This window comes from Schistocerca piceifrons, chromosome 1 (assembly GCF_021461385.2).
Source record: "Schistocerca piceifrons isolate TAMUIC-IGC-003096 chromosome 1, iqSchPice1.1, whole genome shotgun sequence".
Classification (NCBI taxonomy): domain Eukaryota; kingdom Metazoa; phylum Arthropoda; class Insecta; order Orthoptera; family Acrididae; genus Schistocerca; species Schistocerca piceifrons.
Genome location: NC_060138.1, coordinates 801,161,406 through 801,183,836, shown reverse-complemented (window position 1 = coordinate 801,183,836; position 22,431 = coordinate 801,161,406). Strand labels below are relative to the sequence as shown.

General features: G+C 46.9%; 1 protein-coding gene across 1 annotated transcript in view; it reads right to left on the bottom strand.

The window, feature by feature from the left end:
- The window catches only part of LOC124775228 (solute carrier family 22 member 7-like), a 93,727-nt gene that overhangs the window by 37,275 nt on the left and 34,021 nt on the right, over nucleotides 1-22,431 (bottom strand). Inside the window, exons 5-7 of the mRNA XM_047250069.1 lie at nucleotides 13,483-13,651; nucleotides 5,635-5,856; nucleotides 1,431-1,645 (exon numbers count right to left, since the gene is read on the bottom strand). Coding sequence (XP_047106025.1) covers nucleotides 1,431-1,645; nucleotides 5,635-5,856; nucleotides 13,483-13,651 — 606 coding nt within the window. The remainder of the gene's footprint in view (nucleotides 1-1,430; nucleotides 1,646-5,634; nucleotides 5,857-13,482; nucleotides 13,652-22,431) is intronic.

The window sequence follows — 22,431 nt, the reverse complement described above, 5'->3', positions numbered from 1 at the left end:
GTAGGTGTTCGAAAAATAGTCTTACCAATAGCCCTTCCTGTCCAGCTGGCTGTGATTCACTGCACTAACAGTTTTTTTTTTTACTTTTTTACTACCCTTTTCCCCATAGCTTTGCCCACATACGCATTAAATATGTATTGCACACATCTCCTCCTGCCCCCTCTTTGTGTCCCCTCTTCCTCCCCATCTCTCTGTCCATCTCCTCCTCAACCCCTCTCTCTCTCTCCATCTTCTCCTCCCCTTCTCTCTTCCCATCTCTTCCTGTCCCCATCTCATTTTCCAACTCCTCCTGGACACCTCTCAATATTCATACCACCTTTCCCGAATCATCTTCTCCTCCCCCTCTTTCTCTGGCCATCCCTTCCTTTCTCCCCCTGCATGTCCAGCCCCTTGTGCACCACTCTCTTCCAATCCATCCTATCCTGCCCCATCTCTCTGTCCAACCTTCTCTGCATCTCAGCCTTCCTCAGCTGTGCCCATACACATGTGCAGCCTCTGCAAAACAGGCTGCTAAGGCAGGCTGATAATACTCGTGCAGTCTACCTGTTCTGCAGGGCACCCTATTCGTGAGGGGATTGTAAACGTTATTTTCTCCCCTACCCGTAGGCAACCACACAAAATCAGGTCGATAAAGCAGGATGGTACTGCACCAGCACATCATGCCTGTCATGCAGGACAGCCTATATGAGAGAGGTCTGGAAAACCACTTCTTGCTCATGATGTATAGGTTGCCTGCAAAACAGACCGGCAGGGCAGCTCAATTCGTGTTAGCCTATATGCCAGAGGCTGGAATAGCACATATTTACCCGTACCTCTGCTCGTATTGGAGCTGGATGGTTAGAAATCACTAGGGGCTGACAGTCGTGAGGCTTGCTGCTTTTGTGCCAAATTTGGTGAAATGTATCTGAAATTGGGGAGAAGATCCTGGACTTACACATATATGCACATACGCTCTATTGCACAGATTTACAGCACAGGAGAGAGTTCCAGAGAAATGTGCTGCAGATTTTACATCAACTTTATGGGGAATATGTGAACAAGAAAACCTAACCAATGATATTGTTTTAAATGAATAAAATGAAAAGCGCATTGTGACAAAAAAATACATTTCAGCAGTTGCACATGAACACTACCAACGTTAAGAAATTATTAATGCAGCGGCTACAGATACTAAATGTGTCCAAATAAAGAACTTGACCAATACTATTTCGGAAGGAGCAGTACACTGAACAAGTGAGACCATTTACTATGTTTATGTAGTTCGAACTTCTTGAATTCATACACACGTATTCTGTTGGCGTGCTTTCCTTCACGGAAATATTTACGGAACGGCGCACTGCTGGCAACCGCAACCCTGTTACGCGGATTGTAGACTGCACAAAGCGCTCTGTAGCGGCTTTTACGTGTATAGAAATATGAAGATGTATTACCTGCGACAATGGAGGCCGCAATGTAATTCCCGACGGAGGCGCCGACAACCGAGCCGACGAGAGTCCAGCGGCGGCCTAAGCGGTCGGCGAGGAAGCGGGCGGCCACGTAGCCCGGCAGCTCGGCCAGCGATTGCACTGACCAGTTGAGGAACGGGTTGCCGCCCAGGTTAGTCACGTTCAGGATGACGCTGTAGTACGCCAGCGAGAATATCATCCTGCACAGGAGGCGAGGCGCCAGGCGCTTTAGCACACCGTGTCTTTCATCGTGGTCGCTATCACAACATGCCTCAAAATGTGACACTCGAGGTTTCTGAATATATCTAAAAATCTTTTAGACGTGCTGCCATGGGCAGTAATTTATACTCCAGATGAAGTTGGTACGGACTACCACACGTGAAAGATACCTTTACAGATCAAGGAATTTTGCAGTATAAGGCCACTTATAAGTATGATGTTATACCACCACTGTCATTAATGCACGCAGCGATTCGATTGGGAAGGGTGTCAATGTGCCTGTATCTCTCCTGAGCCAGGTTAGTCCACAGCTATTGTAACTGGTCCTTGATATCGTGGATGCTGGCGCTGGAACGGAGTTGACGTCCAAGTAGGGCTCACACATGTTCTATTCGGGACAGGTCTGAGGATCTTCTTGCGCATGGGAGTACCTCAACATCACACCGACAGTTCGCACAGATGTCATTTGCGGACAAACAAGGCATGATACTACCTCTTGACAGGTACCACATGAGGATGCAGTATGTATGTGACGTATCGTTTACCATTAGAGTTCCCTCAGTCACTACCAGCCGTGACCTGAAGTCATATCTAATGGCTCCCAACACCATGACGATAGGATATCCACGTGACCCTCCAAACTGTGGGTGAAGGGACCTCTCCCCCGGGTCGTCCCCAAGCTTGCGACGATCGTAAGCGTTGAACACAATGCGATGCCATTCATGATAAGAACATGGCTCCCCAGTGTCGTGGCACTAATCTAAAAGAAGCCGTTTGTTTGTGTTGGAGTATTAACGACAAAAAAATGGTTCAAATGGCTCTGAGCACTATGGGACTTAACATCTATGGTCATCAGTCCCCTAGAACTTAGAACTACTTAAACCTAACCAACCTAAGGACATCACACAACACACAGTCATCACAAGGCAGAGAAAATCCCTGACCCCGCCGGAAATCGAACCCGAGAACCCGGGCGCGGGAAGCGAGAACGCTACCGCACGACCACCAGCTGCGGACTATTAACGACAGCCCACGCAAAGCGACGGTACTGCTACAAGTGACCAGTGGTGGAGGATGACGCAGAATGTTTCAGGAAGTTCATTATTTGCTGTCGGAATGCCGACCGGAATCTTGACGACGATTATACCTGCCCTTACATTCCTACGCGGTTTAACATCGGACCACTGTCAGATTCGAAAGCACCACAAATGTGAATAATGCACACTTCGACCAGCCAGCCAAATAGAGGCCCGGCCGTTGTGGCCGAGCGGTTGTAGGCGCTTCAGTCTGGAAACGCGCTATCGCTACGGTCGCAGGTTCGAATCCTGCCTCGGGCATGGATGTGTGTGATGTCCTTAGGTTAGTTGGGTTTAAGTAGCTCTCAGTTATAGGGGACTGACGACCTCAGATGTTAAGTCCCATAGTGCTCAGAGCCATTTGAGCTATTTTTGAGCCAAATAGAGACCGGCAGTAAGGCCCCTTTCAAACTGTGTCAGTTGCTGATACCGCTGTCTCACACGAGTACCCAGCGTCTCCGTGTTCTCACATCCATCACTCAATATCAGACGCTGTTCATGTCTCTTATAGACGCTACCAGGTTTGGAAACAATGGTGAACGCGAAGAAACACTAATGCTTTCTGGGGGTCATTCTAACTGTCACAGAGAACTGCAACTTTAATCATTTATATATCCGACGATGGTGACTTCGTGTATGAAGTTGCCATCTCTTCTTTATGCTTCATCTTTTTGTCAGAATGTGTACAGGAGCTGGACAGAAGTATGGAAAAACAGTCTGAAATGCATTTTCGAACATAAATGCAGATGCCGGCCAAGCCTGCAGGTTGCACAGGTTACATCTGACCATGACCGTCACCTGAGCAATGTCCTCCACACGTTGCAAGTGTCAGTTGTGGTCTGAACAGTATTGTGTGCAACTGTGAGTGCACTGTGTTGGAGCTAAGGGAATCCGAACGTGGGCATGTCGTTGGTGTTCAGATGGTGGGTGCTTCCGTAAGCAACGTAGCCGAAATGTTTGGTGTTTTAAGAGGCATTGTGTCGAAGATTTATATCGCGTACAGGGAAAACAGAAAAACATCATCCACTAAGTCACAGTCTGTGTTGAGCGATCTTGACAGATGGTCACTGAAAAGGATTGCGACGATAAAATGAGAGACGTCAGCGCCAAAGTCACAGCAGAATTGAATGTTGCACTCTCGAACTCTGTCAGTACCAAACCCTGTCATCAGCAGGGAATTGCAGGTCGAGTTGGGATTCCGAAACCAATAGTCAATGCTGCAAATTATTGTAACAGGAGCAATGGAAGAATGTCAGTTGGCTAGGTGAGTCTTTTTTCACGCTTTTTCTAACTTGTGGCCGAGTTGACGTCCCCAACGGTGAAATGCGGCTAGGGTTCGGTGATAATTTGGGAAGCCATATCGTTCTATTCCATGGCCCCCATGCTTACTCTATAAATTACATTAATGTCAAGGATCATGTGAGCGTGTTCGCTGATCAGGTTCATCCCATGGTACAATGCGTGTTCCCCAATGGCGATGCTGTGTTCCAACACGACAGGTCCGTGTTCACGCAGCTCGCATCACCCAAGTACTGTTTTGTGAGCACGAGGATGGAGTTTCTCATTCTCCCGGGCACTACAGTCACTAGATATCTTTATTAATGGGCCTCGTAGTACTGGACTAGATATACAGGCTTAGTCTACGTCCATCTGAAACATCTATAGTACTTTGAGCTCTGACAATTATTCACAACGGCGCCACTATTATGCTTTTGTACGCATTCTACTTCGTCAGTTTACCTGATGTGACACATACACTACTGGCAGAATATGGAATCAGTGGGTTCAGGAGGGCAATACGGAACGCCGTGCTGGATCCCACAGGCCTCGTATCTTTAGCAGTCGAGATGACAGGCATCTTATGCGCATGGCTGTAACGGATCGTGCAGCCACGTCTCGATCCCTGAGTCAACAGATGGGGACGTTTGCAAGACAACAACCATCTGCACGAACAGTTCGACGACCTTTGCAAAGCATGGACTATCAGCTGTGGTTACCCTTGACGCTGCATCACAGACAGGAGCGCCTGCGATGGTGTTCTCAACGACGAACCTGGGTGCACGAATGGCAAACCTCATTTTTTCGGATGAATCCAGGTTCTGTTTACAGAATCATGATGGTCACATCCGTGTTTCGCGACATCGCGGTCAACGTACATTGGAAGTGTGTATTCGTCATCGCCATACTGGCGTATCACCCGGCGTGATGGTATGGGGTGCCATTGGTTACACGTCTCGGTCACCTCTTGTTCGCATTGACGGCACTTTGAATAGTGGACGTTACATTTCAGATGTGTTACGACCCGTGGCTCTACCCTTCATTCGATCCCTGCGAAACCCTACATTTCAGCAGGATAATGCACGACCGCATGTTGTAGGTCATGTACGGGTCTTTCTGGATACAGAAAATGTTCGACCGCTGCTCTGGCCAGCACATTCTCCAGATCTCTCGCCAACTGAAAATATCTGGTCAATGGTGGTCGAGCAACTGGCTCGTCAGAATACACCAGTCACTACTTTTGATGAACTGTGGTATCGTGTTGAAGCTGCATGGGCAGCTGTACCTGTACACGCCATCCAAGCTGTTTGACTCAATGCCCAGGCGTATCAAGGCCGTTATTACGGCCAGAGTTGATTGTTCTGGGTACTGATTTCTCAGGATCAATGCACCCAAATTGCGTGAAAATGTAATCACATGTCAGTTTTAGTATAATATATTTGTCCAATGAATACCCGTTTATCATCTGCATTTCTTCTTGGTGTAGCAATTTTAATGGCCAGTAGTGCATGTACTGCAAAGGTTACATCTGGAAGGCGCTCGTAAAAGTAATCCTGAAAATATCCGTATCGACGAATCTAATCACCTAAAGCATCTTCAGCCTGTAGACAACATACCTGCAGACTGAGAGCAGCATCACGTTGCGGAAGAGTGTCCAGCTGGAGAAGAGGCTGGAGACGCCGACGCCCTTCTCCTTGTGTCCGGCAGCCTCCCGGACGTTCTGAAGAGTCGCCGGCGGCAGGGTGCGGCCGTTGACACGCGCGATCTCTCGCAGCGACGCCAGGCAGCGCTCCTCCTCGCCCTGAGAAGCCAGCCACCGCGGAGACTCCGGGAACCACCTGCGTACACCTCACATCACGAATCTACTGTGCTGTGGTCATCTTACCCGCGCTTCATTGTTTTCCAGACGTCAGCAGTTACTTAAAACCAGTTGGGAGTGTTTTAGACTACACGATCAAAAAGTTGACGGAAATTGCGAAATCATTAGAAGCATCATTGCAGTGTCCTCTGAGTCTTTCGTGGTAGCATAAGCGAATAAAATATTCTACGACCACCGTCGTTGCGAATAAACGCCTCGAGTTTTCGACAGCTGCCTCCACCATCGTCAACAAGAAAAAAAAAAAAAAGCTACTGACCGCCGGAGCACGCGTCGTATTTGATTAGTCGGCGCCCCACAGTACGGAAGGAATGCTACAGGCTTGGCCTCTTCCGCCGAGTAACTATGCCCCCTTCGTCGCGGCACCAGATTCCGTTTGCAATTTCTCCCTTGCTGTATCCACTTCCTCTAAACGTGAGTCTTAAATGGTAAGTTCACACTGAAGATGGTCGCCGACGATTCTCTGTGAACCAACATGTTTAGGACTGCTTCCTTGCGTACGGGATGGTGAACACTACGAGGGGTTTTCCGTATTGATTTACACTTTAATTTTTTCCATAACTCATGCTGCATCATTTGGATGATCATTACACTTGCAAGTATGTAATACTTTGGTCTAATCTTAGGCGGCAGGACAATCCCCAGAAATGTAATCCCTGTGCAGTGCAGCCCATTTTGCCAACGGCTGTCATTGCGCGAGGGGACGACATGGAGTGTGAGCGTGAAGGATCGCACCGGACGACGTGTTTTCTGGGTAAACACTCAGTACATTTACAGGTGATTGGTGGTAGTGTGTGGAAAGTGTGCACTGTGACGAAAAGTGCTCTTGCAACAAGACAGCACTCGTTTCCATATGAGTCGAAAAACCGTGGCAGCCATCGTTGAAATAGGGTTCCAAGTTACTTCTACACCCACCACATTCTCCCGACTTGGCCCCTTGTGATGACCACCTATTCGGGCCTATGAAGAAACGTCTGCAGGGACATCATTTCGCAGACTTCCGGACCTGCGAGCGGCTGTCCTTTGGTGGGTGCAGCAGACTACAGGAAAGTAGTTCCAGGAAGCCCTCAATAGTTAAAGGGGCTAACTCAGGACAACACTGTGGGAAATCACCTGCAACCCCGTATGGGTACCAGCACTGTAAGTGTTGCAAGAGAACTGTAAGTGACGGTGTACGCTCTCCACACACTACCATCAATCGCCTGTGATTATCCGCAGTGTTTACACCCTCCTTCCACAGAAAGCACGTCGTCCAGTGAGGTCCTTGGTGTTCACGCCCCATGTCCTCCGTTCACATAACAACAGCAGTTGGGAAGATGGGCTGTATTGTGCAGGGATTACACGTTTAGTCATTGTGCTATCAAAAACGATTAGAGCGCAGTAGTACATGCTTTCAGTTATAATGATGAGCGAAATCGCACATCATGATTGATTGGAAAATACACTCATGTTCAGAAAAAAGACAGAACACTTTGAATGATTAGAAATAGGATGTTCATATTCACAGGATATGCACATTAGTATGTTCTGCAGAAATGATTAGCATTTGAATCATGTCGGCCCTCGGCTTTAAGGTCAACACTGATATCGCAGCTCAACACCAACTACTGGTAACATGTGCCTGTAGCTATAAACTGAAAGTGATGGATCGTTGTGACTTGTGCAGACGTGCAGGATGCCAAGCAGATGTATGCAAAATCCGTATCGTGAAGTCAGTGAGTATGAAAGAGGGCGTTGAGCATCCGCCCGGGAAATCGCTACTCGTGCGCGACGAAGTGTATTGGCAGTGCAACGGGTCTGTGCTGAATGGTTCGTGGAAGGACGAACACGAAGAGACGAGTAACGCCGCACCACCCAAACCACCCCCAAAGAATGTCGACACCTCATCGGAATGGCATTGCAGGACAGATCTGTGTCCTCATCAACTCTGATATATCAGTGGAACAATGAAATACATCGTACACCGCCAAGGGGTTACAGTCAGTCGCCGTTTATTACGGCATGGGTTATGTGCACATCGTCCACTTTTCCGCCTGCTTTTGACGAATGTGCAGAAACATGCTAGACGGCAATGGTGAAAGGAACGACGTCATTGGGAAAGGCATCAGGTAGTGTTTTCAGGCGAATCCAGGTTCTGTTTATTTAGAAATGGTGGCCGCATTTTGGTTCGCCGCAGAGTCGGGAAGCGGCATCACAGTTACTGCATTCGCACAAGACGTACAGCACCACATCATGGGCTTGTGGTGTAGTGTGTTATTGGGTACAACCACAAATCACAATTGGTGCGTGTCCAGGGCACTGTGACCAGTGTGACCTACGTGAAAGACATCCTGCGACCCGTAGCCATACCCTTTCTGCACAACACCCCTGATGACAATCTTCAACAATACAATGCACGACCACACGTTGCTGCATAAACACGTGCCTTCTTGATATCACAGGGTGTCAGCCTTTTGCCCTGGCCTGCCAGATCACCAGACTTGCCGCCAATCGAAAACGTGTGGGATATAGTGAAACAACGGGTGCAGTGCTGTGACTTAATGCCAACTACCAGAGATGAACTTTGGAACCAGGCGAATGCAGCATGGATGGCAATACCACAAGACGCCTTTCACGTCTTTTACCCGTCGATGACATCACGCATGGTACAAATTATCAGGGTCTATGGCGAACTCTGTGCCTATTTGGCCACAGGACTTAAGCTGAACCAAGGTGAATGAAATGCTACTCACTTCTGCAGAACATACTAATGTACATGTCCTGTGTATATAAACGTCCTATCTCTTGTCGTTAAAGGTGCTTTTTCTGAACTTGGGGGTGTATAAGTGTAAATCAATACGGAACGCCTTCGTAACTGCATACAGGTAACGGTCGGTGGGGACTGATTTTTAGCGCAATGAATTATCAAGCGTGGCTCCTGCCTTACGCTCAACTTACACGTCCAAGAACGGTAGCTTATCATCCCTCCCCATTTCGTCAGTAAATTTAATGTTGCAACAGACACTGTTATGTGTGCGACAAACTGCTGCAGTGCACTTTCACCATGAGGCCATACCGAAAGTGTCTTCAGTGCGCAATAGTAAGCCAGACGGACGCAAAATTGCAGATTTCAGATCTTTTTCCTCAAAATATGCTATGAGAAATTATCCCAAAAAGGCACGGGAGATCCAAACGGGCCACCTCTAAACTTCAGCCGTCCACTCGGAGCCCCGTCAGCATAGAAGCTCCATATGCCTGGTGGCGCCTTTGAAGTGGTTGAACACAAGAGAGAAAAGAAAAGTTCTTGATTTAACCAGACATGACGTCGAGATCAAGGAAACTTTTCGTTGCTACCTTGGTATAGGCGCCGCCCAAAAGCAAGTCTCGCGTCAGCTTATTCAGTTAAAATTTTTCTTCACAAAACTTCTTAAATCATTTGTCCATGTTTCGTTGAAGTGGATTAAGTGTAAGACGGTACTGACATTCCCTTCTTCCTTTTAGTCGATTTATCGCCAACGAAAGCGAAATTGATGGGCGTTTAAAGGAGTTTACTCCTTCAGTTTCGAGAGTTAGGAAATAGTCGACTAAACTGTAACGCGACCGTACTCTGTTTGAAGCTGATCACACGTAATGACCTTAAAACTATAATCACAAATTAAAACATCGAGGAAGGGTAGAATGTTGCTTTGTAAAGCACATGTTTCCCCTCAGCAAGCCAGTACAGCGTTCAGTTGTCGATCGAAGAGCAAAGTCTGTGGTATCTCCTCAAATTAATTCGAAACAGTGGCCTGGGTGTCACCAGTACAACCTGCAGCATAGGGCGTAGAACTGCGAGTGCGAACAGGTCTACTCCTGTTGCGGTATTCCAGGATCGAGCCAAATGTGTATATAAAGCTGTTCGGATTGTGACAGCTACCGAGAGGGATTGCGTAGTGAAGAAAGCATTCGACGTGCTTTGAGACGCAGCGGGATACAGTCCCCAACCGAAAATTCAAACTGAAATTTCCGTGGTTTCCCTACACCACTTCGAACTAATATCGCGATTGTTTCCTCGCAAAGGACACCGCCTAATTCATCCTCATTACTGTCATACCGGAGCTTCTATTCCGCCTCTAATGTGCTCATCGACAACGGAGCGTTAAATCCTGACATTCTTTCCTTTTCTCCCGTACGACTGTGCATCGAAAAAGGTAGTCATCCCTTGCCCTGCTCACATAGCTTGTGAGACAATCTTCTACATCCATTGACTTCAAAACGCAACGCTGTCGAGAAAGCAAATCCTGCACCAGCCGAAATGCCATGGTATGAGAAAACTTTGACCTGTAGACCGGCTGTTCTGCCACTTTCGGTCTCTCTCTCATTCCTATAACGCGTCTTCTGATATCGACGAGACGTACTGGCACTTGCCTGTTCTTTTCCGCTCTGTTCGAGAATTGTTCATCTCCAGTATGGTTGTGTTTATTGCTTAATTTTTTTTCGTCACTTATGGCCAACTTCGATTTCGTTGTTGTTGTCAACTGCGCCTTGTTGGACACAACGTACGTTTTGCTCTCCACGACATGGGGATTGCATAGTTCAGATGGCCTTTAAGAAATCTTAATAGTTAAATGCTCCTAGACGTACGGTATGCATTTATCCTGCACTCTCACTATTAGTGCTACTCATCTACCGCACTGGGCATAAAAATGACCTTTCCCATCAGACAAACAAGGAGAGAGGAAGATTAGGTCCGTCGACAACGAAGTCATCAGAGGCAGAGCTGAAGCTCGGATGGGTCAGGGATGGAGAAAGAGAGAGAGAGAGAGAGAGAGAGAGAGAGAGAGAGAGAGAGAGAGAGAGAGAGAGAGAGAGAGATGCTGCGTCCTCCAACAAACAATGCCAGATGATGATGATGATAATATTTCGTTTCTGGGGCGTTCAACTGCGTGGTTATTAGCGCCCGTTTTAATTCCCTGTCTTCTCACTGTCCAGTTTCGCTACTTTTCCCAAATGATGATGAAATGATGAGGACAACACAGACACCAATTCCCGGGAGAAGAAAATTTCCGACTCGGCCTGGAATCGAACCCGGGACTCGTGATCCAGAGGCAGCAACGAGTTGCGGACGAACCCTTCCTCCATTCACCTAGAGCGATCTACGGAACCTACGGAAAAACATACAGAATGTTACAAAATGATTCCGACCAACTTCGATGGGTTGTAGAGGGTGTCTTGGGGAACAAATTGAGGACAGGAACCAGTGTCTCGAAACGTCACCCGAGGATGCTACAGAGCGTCAAAGCTACAGGCGCCGACGCTCCCGCTAGGCCATGCCTTCGGCAGCCAACGTGACTTTGTATGGTGATGGACAGCAGGCGGAACGTCTCGCAGTAGACGTGCGTTGTATGTTATTCAGTGATCGCGATTGGTTGCTACGATCGCCAGTGAGAAGATGGAACCAGCTACTGCGTAGACAGGCCTTGCCTCCTAAGAATGTTCATATCCGCAATTGGCCTTTCTCTTAGAGCTCTCTAGAATCTCTAGTGTTTTGCGGTATGTAGGATGTAACAGAAATATACTGTCAGAGGGGACCAAACAGCAAATTCATTGGTCCCGTCGGATCAAACGAACCATCCCGGCATTTTCCTAACGTCAGCTGTTGCCATGTACACAGTTGGAGTTTGCGGCTACCAGCAGCGTTCAATCAATAACGGCAGAGGTTTCGAGAATTTGGCGCTTTTATTTAATTTGAAGGAAAGGAAACGTGAATGCAAAGAGAAGAGAAGGAAACACAATAGTATTTACTGTGACAGGCAATAAAAAACAAATTTCAAAAAGTAAACATTATTATTTATTCTATTTTTGCAAGTAAAATTAGAGAAGGTGTTCAAAATACCTGTATCCAGCTTTGTAGCATGCCTGACGTCTGCGTACCATTGACTGGCGGACTTGCTGAAAGAGACCTGGCATTTTCGACACGTAGTGTGGATCCTTGATACTGAGTCTTTTCACTGACTCCATTGCGGTTCCGCACACCGTATTCTTTGGATGAGCCCACAAGAAAACGTCCAACGGGATGAGATCAGGCGACTGACGCGGTGAAGCTGCAGGGCCACATCGACCAATCCAGCGATCTCCAGACTCAAATCTAGTTCTGGCAGCTAGACTGAAGTGTGCGGGTGCCCCATCGTGGTGGGATCACATTCATTGACAGACTACAAGTGGCAACTTCTCCAGAAATTCCGGCAGGACTTCTCGAACGAATGTCGTATAGCTATCGCCTGTGAGTCGAGGAGGAAGCATGTAGGTGCCAATAAAGTAACTGCATATCATGTTAGTCCATAATTTTATGGTAAACTGTCCTTGATGGCCTCGTTCGTGCGTGGCGTGAGGGTTCTCTTCCGTCCAAATATGATAACTGTTAGTATTGAATATACCCTCTCCGTTGAAGGGCGCCTCGTCCGTGAACAAAGTATGCGCAGTGTAATACTAGTGCATGGCGGAACGCTGGAAGAAACACTACCCGAAATACACACGTGGAACAGAATCATGGGTCATTAGTTCCTGTTCCTTCCGAAAATGGAAAGGGTGCCTTCCCTTTTGCGCTATGTGGTTGCTTTACAATGCGTGTGCCACAGTGCGAGTGACTGCGGATGGGTCTACGTCAAATCTCTATAATACGTCCGCTTCAGATCGTAGTGTGTCTATGCTACATACACGACCTCCACCGATTGGATGTCCTTTGAAACCAACTGTTTTACCAAGACGCTAAGGAATAGCAGCAAACGTAGAATGGCATGGCTGATGCCTATTTCTATCGCTTTGCTCGTGAACGCGTAAAGCTTTGTGCCAATTTTCTACTGCCTCAACATAAACGAAATGCATGTCATGCTACTCGGATCAAGCGAAGTTCTCCACGATGCGGCATATCAGCATGAGACAAACTGCGAATGATCGCAGTGTTTTTACGACATATGTTTGTCTTTCCCCTCTGCTGCCATTGCTTTACCGGTCTCTACGAAGATGTTCCGACAGGCGTGGACGCGTTCGGTGACATCTAACGTCCAGAATGCTGTCACGACATTGCTAGATCTTCCGCCTGCGGTCCGTCAGCACACAGGCTCGCATTTGCCGCCGAAGGGGTAGCCTAGCGACAGGCGCCGGCCTCTGCAACTTCAACGTTCTGTAGCGTCGTTGGATGACGTCTCTGGACACGGGTTGCTATCCTCAGTTTGTTCATCAACACACCCTCTACAACCTCTCGAAGTTTGTCGGTCTCGTTTAGTAACATCTTGTATATCTGGGTTCTTTCCATTTCCCAGACAGGAAACCCTTGGTGGGTGAAAATCGTTTATTCCGATCGCTTATTCACGTTTTTCGCTAGCAGCTTACTAATCCAAAGATGTAAAGCAAAATTTGTCGTGAAGAAAAGGTACATGATGACAAAAGTCCGCTTTGTGTGTTTCAGAAGCCATTTTTTAATTTCACACTGGAGTACTTAAGACTGTAAAGAAATAATTAAAAAATATCAATTCTGTCCTGTAATCAAAAATATATTTCCTTTTCTCAACTTTAGAAAAAATTATGAGAAACTAGGCCCAAAGTAGTAAAAACCTAAAATATTACTTACTTCCAGAGTAGTATCGCGAAGCCCAAAGGAGCTGATGTGATTATCATGAAGGGCACCCAGTCGCGACACGCCCACGCTATCATGGGCATGCCCATCATCCCAAGGGTCCAGCCAACGCACTGCAGCATTGCGACGAAGCCTTTAGTCTCTTCGTCGCTCACCTCCAAGCCTGCAAAAGAATACTGCGTCAGGTAAATATCACCAGAACTGTGCACTTTGGCAGTGCGTTCCTTGGACGAAATCTCGGGCCAAAATACTAGTTTGCTACTTTAGATCAGTGGTCATCGGGGTTTTTTGCCCAACTGCCAGTTCTGACATTGTGGGGCGGCATATCGAGCTGCATATGTACCGATCTTGTTGTTAATTGATACCTACATAAATTAGTACATTATGAGCCCACAATAGACTAGCTACAGTAAAGGAACGATAAGTTGCCCACCGACCCACAGCTACTACTCGTTAAAAGTCGTCATCATTCCAAACACTTCGTGTCGATTGCTCTCTGTTTCACATTGCTGCCACCCTCAGTGATCTAACAGTTGTGACGCTATAGTTGAGTAGCGAACCGGTATTTGTACTTCATTTCAGTACACTACTGAATATGGGACAAAAGTTTGATAAATGATTTAGATGTCAGTTATCTTCTATTCACTGCGTTTTATTGCAACATCTTTAATTACTTTGATGTTCCTTGCCGCAAGTAAGCACCGCATTTGAAAATGACCGACTCTGTAATGGGCGTTCACGAATCCATGTTAGTACAGTGTCAAAATTTATACCATAGGAGATCATAGATACCAATTGCGTACGTCAGTATGCGTTATAGTGCAAGTGGAAGATTAGGGATAGTAAACCTTCCCTAGTGGATGTACGCCATTACTAAAATGATCAGCCAGGGCTTACCATAAACTGCGAAAAACATATCTACTAGTGAAGGTGAACCATCACTGTACTCGGCTAGGGTAAGTGTACAGTAGCATATTAAAATGAAGGTGTACCATCGCTGTTCTCGGGTTATTAACATTGCGTCCTACAGTGCTACCACGCATCAGCAGAATGTAATTGTCGTCAGTTCGTTATTGTTATGTCATACAGCAGTGTACTTATGATTGGCAGTAATGCAGTTACTGTTTACATCAGTGCACCTGTGGTTGGCAGTAGGTCAGTTACGGTTCACATCAGTGGAGCTATAGTTGAATCAGTGAAGTTCTACGAACATCTTAGAGTGGAATGGGGAAATCTGAGTTATAATTCTGTCTTAATGGACGGAGAAATGTACGAGTCACATATCAGCAAGGATCAATCACTAAAGTCTGGACGGCAGAGGGACGGCAACGACTATAAGTTTTTGAAAATATATGAAGGACTGAAAGTGAATGGAGTAACCAAATTAATACAACCTGTAACTGAAGAAGGTAAGATTAAAAATTATGTTTTTGATGAAGAACTGTATGATATTCTGCATGATGCTCATGTAATGATTGGTCACGGTGGACGCGACCGAATGATGAAATGATTGAAGTCAGAATTCTATAATATTAAGACCAGAGATGTCCAAATTTACCTTAATTTGTATGAGCCTTGTTTACAGAAGCAAAAAGGTCAGAGAAAAGGAATAATAGTGAAACCAATGCTGTTCAAGGAGCTAAATCCAGATGTCAAGTTGATCTCATCGACTTCCAATCGCAACCAGATGGAGATTACAAATTCTTAATGGTTTATCAGGACCATCTCACTAAATTCGTTGTTCTCTGCCCACTGAAATCCAAAACAGCTGAAGAGGTATGCGATAACATTATTGACATTTTTACGTTGTTAGGCGCTCCCTCAGTATTGCATTCTGACAATGGTAGAGTTTGTCAACAAAATAATGAGCAGCTTAAATGAACCGTGGCCCAATATTGGGATAGTCCACGCTAAACCTAGACACAGTCAGAGACAAGGCAGGGTAGATCGTGCAAATCGAGACATAGAAAATGTGCAAACTACGTGGATGCAGGAGCACAACACCGCGGAGTGTAGCCGTGCATTAAGATTTGAGCAGCTAATGAAGAAAAGGGGTGAACATTTTGGAATTAAAAGATCTCCGTACGAAGTAATGTTCGGCTGCCGTCCTAAACATGGTCTGTCTTCAACAAGTTTACCTCCTAAAGAAATGATGAAGGTTCACTCTGAGGATGACCTTGAAAATATAATTAATCAATTAAATGTTATCAGTGAGACAGGTACTGAAACGTTGCAGGATAATGATCACTGTAAATCTCCATTGCAAGAGAATAACATGCAAACAGGAACAGAGGTTGAGAACAGAGAGAAAGTATTCCAGATAATAATGACTACAGCCTGACATTTTGACGAGTCAACTCGTGCTATTAGAAATGGCAGAACTGAAGCGTACAAGTGCTTAGAAGAACAAGTGCAAAGAATGCGGCAGTGTTCAGATCGCTGCTTCCCAGTACTAGAAAACGACTGCGCTGTGAGAGTTCCAGTTCCCGACTTCGATAGAGGAAGAGGAGATGTTAGGTCGATCTTGGGTGTCGTCCTCGAGACAAACAGCCGATTTCTTCTATCGAATCGGGACGATAGATGGTGTCCTGAACCAACTGTAAGCACGGTAATAAATTTTTTGTTTTTAAATAACTATGGAAGAGACAATACGACGTGCCACTGTGACTACAACTACAACATATTGTTTCAGGTCCCAGTTCAGTACTTGCTCTCTAAGAATAATCTCAAAGGAGTTAGTTTCAGCAGAGAAAACTGTTGCCCTGAGGACAGTTGCGACGTCTCAGTCGATGGGAAGCGGCAGGGGTTCTTCAAATGCAACTGCCAGCAAAAATGTCAGTCTCTGAGATGCTTTTGCAAAAACAAAAATGTGTTGCGCAACTCAAAGTGCCGTGGTGCACGTCCTTGTTGCAATAAATGAATTTTACATAATATTACTATGTTTTCAAACTACAGGTGATAAATGCAACTTTCGAAGTAGGACTATTTCGTTATTGCAATCATGGTTCACATTCCTCACCTCTTGGCAGAGAAGACATACATTCACTATTGATAGTGCACTATCCCTAGTCAATGTGTATTGTTTGACAGAACTGGAGTCAGTAGTCCACTTTCACTAAATGGACCAGTGAAGGTGCACTATCACCAGTGATGGTATACTTTCTCTGAAACTTCTGTTTCCATTATGACATATGGACTGGAAGATAAACAGTGAAACGTTTCTCCTCTCACATTCTCCAACCCTCTAGTGGCCGCCCTACTTAGCCATCTGCGTTATCATGGCCAGTAAATGTACATCCTTAAGCATCTCTTAACGTTAGTTGACATTTTTTGATTGGGTTGTTAGTTGCTACATGAATGTTACTACAAAATGCGACTAAGAACCGCGGGAAGGAAGAACTCTTGATTCGGGGCGCAATGATAAGTTGCACAACTCACTGTTAGCCCATGGACGCGAGATATGATAAACAAATGAATACAGAAATAGTTCTCTTTTTTGTTACAGGAACATAAAGTGGCGCTGCTCCGTGCCCAATTTATGTTTGACACAGCATGTATGTTTTCTCATGGTTGAGGTAGAGCATACAAGAATACGACCATTTTATTTGCACTGGACGAAATGTGTATGTTTTTTCATGTGGCACGGGCTATATTCCTTCTCTAATGGAACACATTTGAAATTCTGCACTTTGTATCAACTGATTTTCGTCTTACACCCTCCACAGTGTTACGCCACAGGGTAGTATCGCCGGCGGACACTAAACATTCGTCCAAGCTCTACCTTGGAAGCTCCTGGAAGTCGAACCGCCTCTGTCAATATCCAGTAGACTGTCGGCTAGGGGGAACTGCTGAGTGAGTTACAGAAATCACGGAAGTTATTGCAGCAAGAAGAAACGACCGAGCGCCCAAGTCTGCAAGTGAAGCATAATGACATCATGGAAGCCAAGAGATACCGTCATATTACTGAGAAAAGCAGAGTAAGACTAGGTACAACACAATACATATTCAGTTGCCGAGCCGGCAGAAAAGAGCCTCTGAAAGTTGAAGCTGCAAAAGTCTGAAGCCACTAGGAGAGCTGTCCGCCCCGATAGCTGAGTTGTCAGCGTGACGGATTGCCGTCCTACGAGCCCGGTGAGACGTAGCGCCGTATACCGATCCTGCCTTGGAGGCGGTTGAGTGGGAGACGTGTCTCAGAGCTGGACAGCGACAGATGGTGACGCGAGACAGGACGCGCACGTAGTTTATGTATCAGCCGATAGAGGACAGTATTGGATAGGGGACTGTGATTTTAGTTTCGATTGTGCCCACTAGAGTGCACTAAAGTAATAGAATGTTTTTCATAAACTGTTCTAGTATTTTCATAAAGTGTTATTATGTCTTTTTGTGTATGTAAAATGTTATAAATATGTTTTAGCAGTGTGAATGATGCGTGAGTGTGGTTTAAGGTTAATATGAAGATAAGTGTTTAACGACTTATGTAGTAGGATTTAGTGTGGGAACATTTCGAAGAAGTATGGATATGGACAAAGGGGATTTTTGTAGAATCGATTTGTAAAGTAAGTTTATGGTAAAGGGAAAGTTAATTCAGGTATAAATAACAGTAATAAATAACTTTATGCATAAGCAAAACTTCAGCATATTAGATAATTACGTCGGTAAAAAGTGCAGTCGGTAGGTTTACTATTTTGCGATTGGTTATTGATGAAAAGCGCGGATTGACGCGGGAGAAAGTTGTTTTGCTATTGGCTGTTGAGTAAACTGACCAATGGGAAAGCAATATTCTTCGCACGCCTTTTTCTGCCGGTAGAGAAGACTTAGAGTATTGTAGAGAGGAGTGGGAGCATAGTCATGAAACAGTTCGGACGTGTGTCGTAGTCGTTCCGATGGAAACGATAAGTTACCGGATCTAGCAGTGTTTCATTCATCGAAAGTGTGGTAAAGTGGCGGCATAATTATTCCGATGGGCGTGTAGAAGTTTCGAAATTTTTAAGTGAATTTTGTGACGAGTAAAGACATATATTCCGAGTGGCGTATTGAGCAGGTCAGTGGCTAAAAACTGTGACTGTATTAGGTACCGACAGACTTAATATTTGGTGAGTATTCTCAATCAAAAACAATCAGTATTTTTGTAGCTATTACGTTTTCGGGAAATGCAACACCATAAACTTGCTAATGTGAGTGAAAGGGATTGTGAGTGACTGTGTTAAGACTAGCACGGGCTTGGCAGTGATACTTGTTCACCTAAGTTTCAGAATATGGTAACTGAGGACAAAAATTTCAACCTTCCATTTCGTGTGAAAACTTTCTCCCGAAACGTAGATTAGTGACTTTAATTGCAGCCTGGTTCACGTCGAAGTACAGTAGGTTTCGCTCGGCTTCCCTACTGATGATATGCTGAGACAATGTTCACAGGTAGGTGCAGGTTCGTCGTAAAGGGACGGAAAGAACCGCGCCACCGCACCGGGTTCGATTCCCGGTTGGGTCTGTGATTTTCTCCGCTCAGGGACTGGGCGTTGTGCTGTCTTCATCATCATTTCATCCCCATCCGTCACGCAGGTCCCCCAATGTTGCGTCGAATGTACTAAGACCTGCACCAAGGAGGCCGGACCTGCCCCGCAAGGGGCCTCCCAGCCAATGACGCCAAACGCTCATTTCCACTAGGAGAGCTGACAGCGAGGGAAAACCAAGGACACGTGATGTCTTTGTTATCCGCACCGCCGCAGAGCACACGGGAAGCGCCAACTTATATACCCCTTTCTTCTTAACAAACGACTGATTGCTGAGTGCTGATTGCCGACTTCCCACTGCGTAGTGTCAGCTGCAGCTGTCCAGTGAGAGGGGAGGCTATGGAGCTCGACCCTCGGCACGCCTAGCTGTCTTCGATCATCTATGAAACCACGATTCCGGGTGGAAGGGCGCTGTCGCTGCCAGCTGCATTGCGAAATTCTGATGCAACATTGATGGGGTGCGGAAGCCACCATCACCCTGTAGGCTTGCTGGAGACTTGACCTGCGTGACCAGGACGCTGTCCACCATCCGCCTTCGAGAGGTCGAGCACTTCTGCTGCTCATCACGTTCCTGTGTCAGACAACGACGCTGCCAGCTACAGTCTCCTAAACGGGGCTGAGAGCCGACACCTGCTTGCCAGCGAGTACTTCATTTGGATTTTGGGCCTGACTCCTGAGTGCAAGTCTTCGCCATCAACGAGTGCAGTTTGGAGATCGACTCATAGAGCTAGAGGCCCTCGGAATTCGCTGGTCAAGAGCCGCCCAGTGGCGTAGCAGAAGCCACCCAAGGCTTTGCTGCACTAGCGGTACTACAAGTCTAGCGCCCACCGTCCTTCTGCCCCTGATGAGGCGCTGCTCCGACGGCCTGGCTGAGGCATGGTGCCTTGGAAGCACAATCCTGTACTGCTGCCTGATAAATGTATTATTGTCAATGATGTTTTCTTGGCGCTTTCGAGTGTGACTAGGTCCTCACTACCGCATCCAGCCTGGCTCTCTTCTGAAGACTATAGGAGTCTGGGACCGGACTCTTCTAACAGTCTCACGAAACACTGCTTCATTAAAGGGCATGTGATCCTGACGATTTGTCATTCCGCCTCATCATTGCTACTTTACAGCAGCAAGATCGTGCACTTATCTCCTGTGCTAACAATAAGTCACGACCAGCCTTACACTGCTGCAAGCTTCAGCAAGAGAGAACGAGGCGACGGTATGAAGTGACCTCAGCGGCACAGTTCTCGGGCTCGTCATACTCACAGGACTACAGCCGGAACAAAGCACTGACGAAACATCGAGCCTTGACTTGTGAAATATGCAACCCGCAACATTAGTGTCGTTCTCGCTCTGTTTCTGATCTTTAACAGAAAAGTCCATTCTGCTACTTATGCAGAAGAAGACTCGCCTGAAAACACGATGCGTGGTGACACGCCCGTGTTCAGTGTTACCCGTCTTCCCGCAGACAAGCCATTTTCTTCGCTCAAGGAATGTGATATAGCTCTACGATCCCTCAGGGGTGAGCTAACTTGGCTCGGTAGTGTTTGTCAAATGAGACAATCGCGCATGACGCTGAGCCTCATAAACCCATCTGCTCTGTATTCCTTGTCGAGTTCTGACACAACAGAATGTTTCTACTTAATAAACGAAGTATAACACATTATTCTCACAGACCATTGCCATTCAAATGTTATTTCTGAATGAGGAAACTACTGCACAATCTTTCCTTAGAATGGGAGAACATTAATAAGGTCGACAAACTGGAGAGACGGATTCCTGACTAGAAATAGAGGAAAAAAGGTCCTATAAACATGTGTTCGGAAATGCATCGTTGCTGTGGTAGATGGCACTGACGAATGAAAGTTTCTCAGACCATGTGCTGTGTGTTTCTTATGGGTTGCAGGCTGTGTGATTGAGGCAACATATTGTAAGCAGAAGAATGGTCCGGCATTCATGTTGGGAACAAACCGAGATGGTGATTGTGTACGGCCAAGCAGCTGGAAACGGCCGAGAGGCAGAAACTAGCCCTCCAAATCTGGTGTACGCACAGTTCGTCTGTCCGAAAGGATCCATGATCACAGAAACGCCCAAAAAGGGCTTGAAATGTTGTGTGATGTGGCTGGTGTCTGTGAGAGTATTTGTTTTGCCACAGCCGTGCTGCATCTTGACCGTTTCCATCTGCTTGGCTGTACACAAACACCATCTTGGCTTGTTTTCGACATGAATATCGGGCCCTCCTGCTGCTTACAGTACTCTGCATCAATCAAACAACTTCCAACACACAAGAAAGGCGCGGCAGGTTGTCAGAGGAACTTTTATTCGTCAGCGCCATCTACCGTGGCGCATGTTCATAGACCTGTCTTCCTTAATTTCCAGTCGGGAATCAGTCTCTGCAGTTGGTCGCTTTTATTAATGTTAACTCTGTAAACGAAACATAAATGGCGTTACTTCTATCTACTTTGAGCGACTGCGCTGAAATGCTAATCATTTGCACATCCAGACGTCTAGTACACTTCAATCCAATTTGAAATCTGTTGCATGCTGACATAATTGCATTGCACTTTTAATGAGCAGCAGAATAATTAATCAGTTGCATCTCGGGAGGTACTCTGATAGGATACCGCCCTTCGATTGTGCCATTCCAGCTCTAATCGAAGCACTAGGTTTTCAGGTGCCAGCCAGCCAGCCAGCCAGCCAGCCGAGCAGCAGCGGTCCAGCCAAGCAGCAGCGGTCCAGCCGAGCAGCAGCGGTCCAGCCGACCAGCAGCGGTCCAGTCGAGCAGCAGCGGTCCAACCGAGCAGCAGCGGTCCAGCCGAGCACCAGCAGCAGCAGCAGTCCCAGCCACCAGCAGCGATCCCGGCCAGCAGCAGCGGTCCCAGCCGGCAGCAGCGGTCCAGCCAGCAGCAGCGGTCCAGCCAGTCAGCCCTCCAGCAGCACCGGCAGCAGCAGTGGCAGCAGTGGCAGCAGCAGCAGCAGCAGTAGCGACAGCAGAGGCCCCGGCCCTGTCCGCAGCAGCAGCAGCAGCTGTGGCGTTCCTGCCAGCCGTCGCCGTCGCCAGCACCAGCAGCATGGGACTCTGGTCTTCGTCCATCTTTGTCCGTCTTCATCCAGCTTCGTCCATCTTCATCCGTCTTTGTCCATCTTCGTCCGTCTTCGTCAGTCCCCAGTTTTTTTCTCTCCTTTTCGTCCTGTGCTTTTTTGTTTATCCCTGTCGTCATGTCAGCCCCCACCACCACTGCCACTACTACCATCATTGCCATTGTGTACATGTCGCCCTCCGCCGCCACCACCACCATTACATGGTGTACCCAGTCACACCCCCCTCTTTCCATCCCTCCTCTTCTCACTCTCCCTTCGCCCTCGCCCTTTGTTGCCCCCTCTCCAGCTTCTTCCTCCCGCTCCTCTCCCTCTGATCCGTTCCCCCCACTCCCCCAGCCGGTCACTG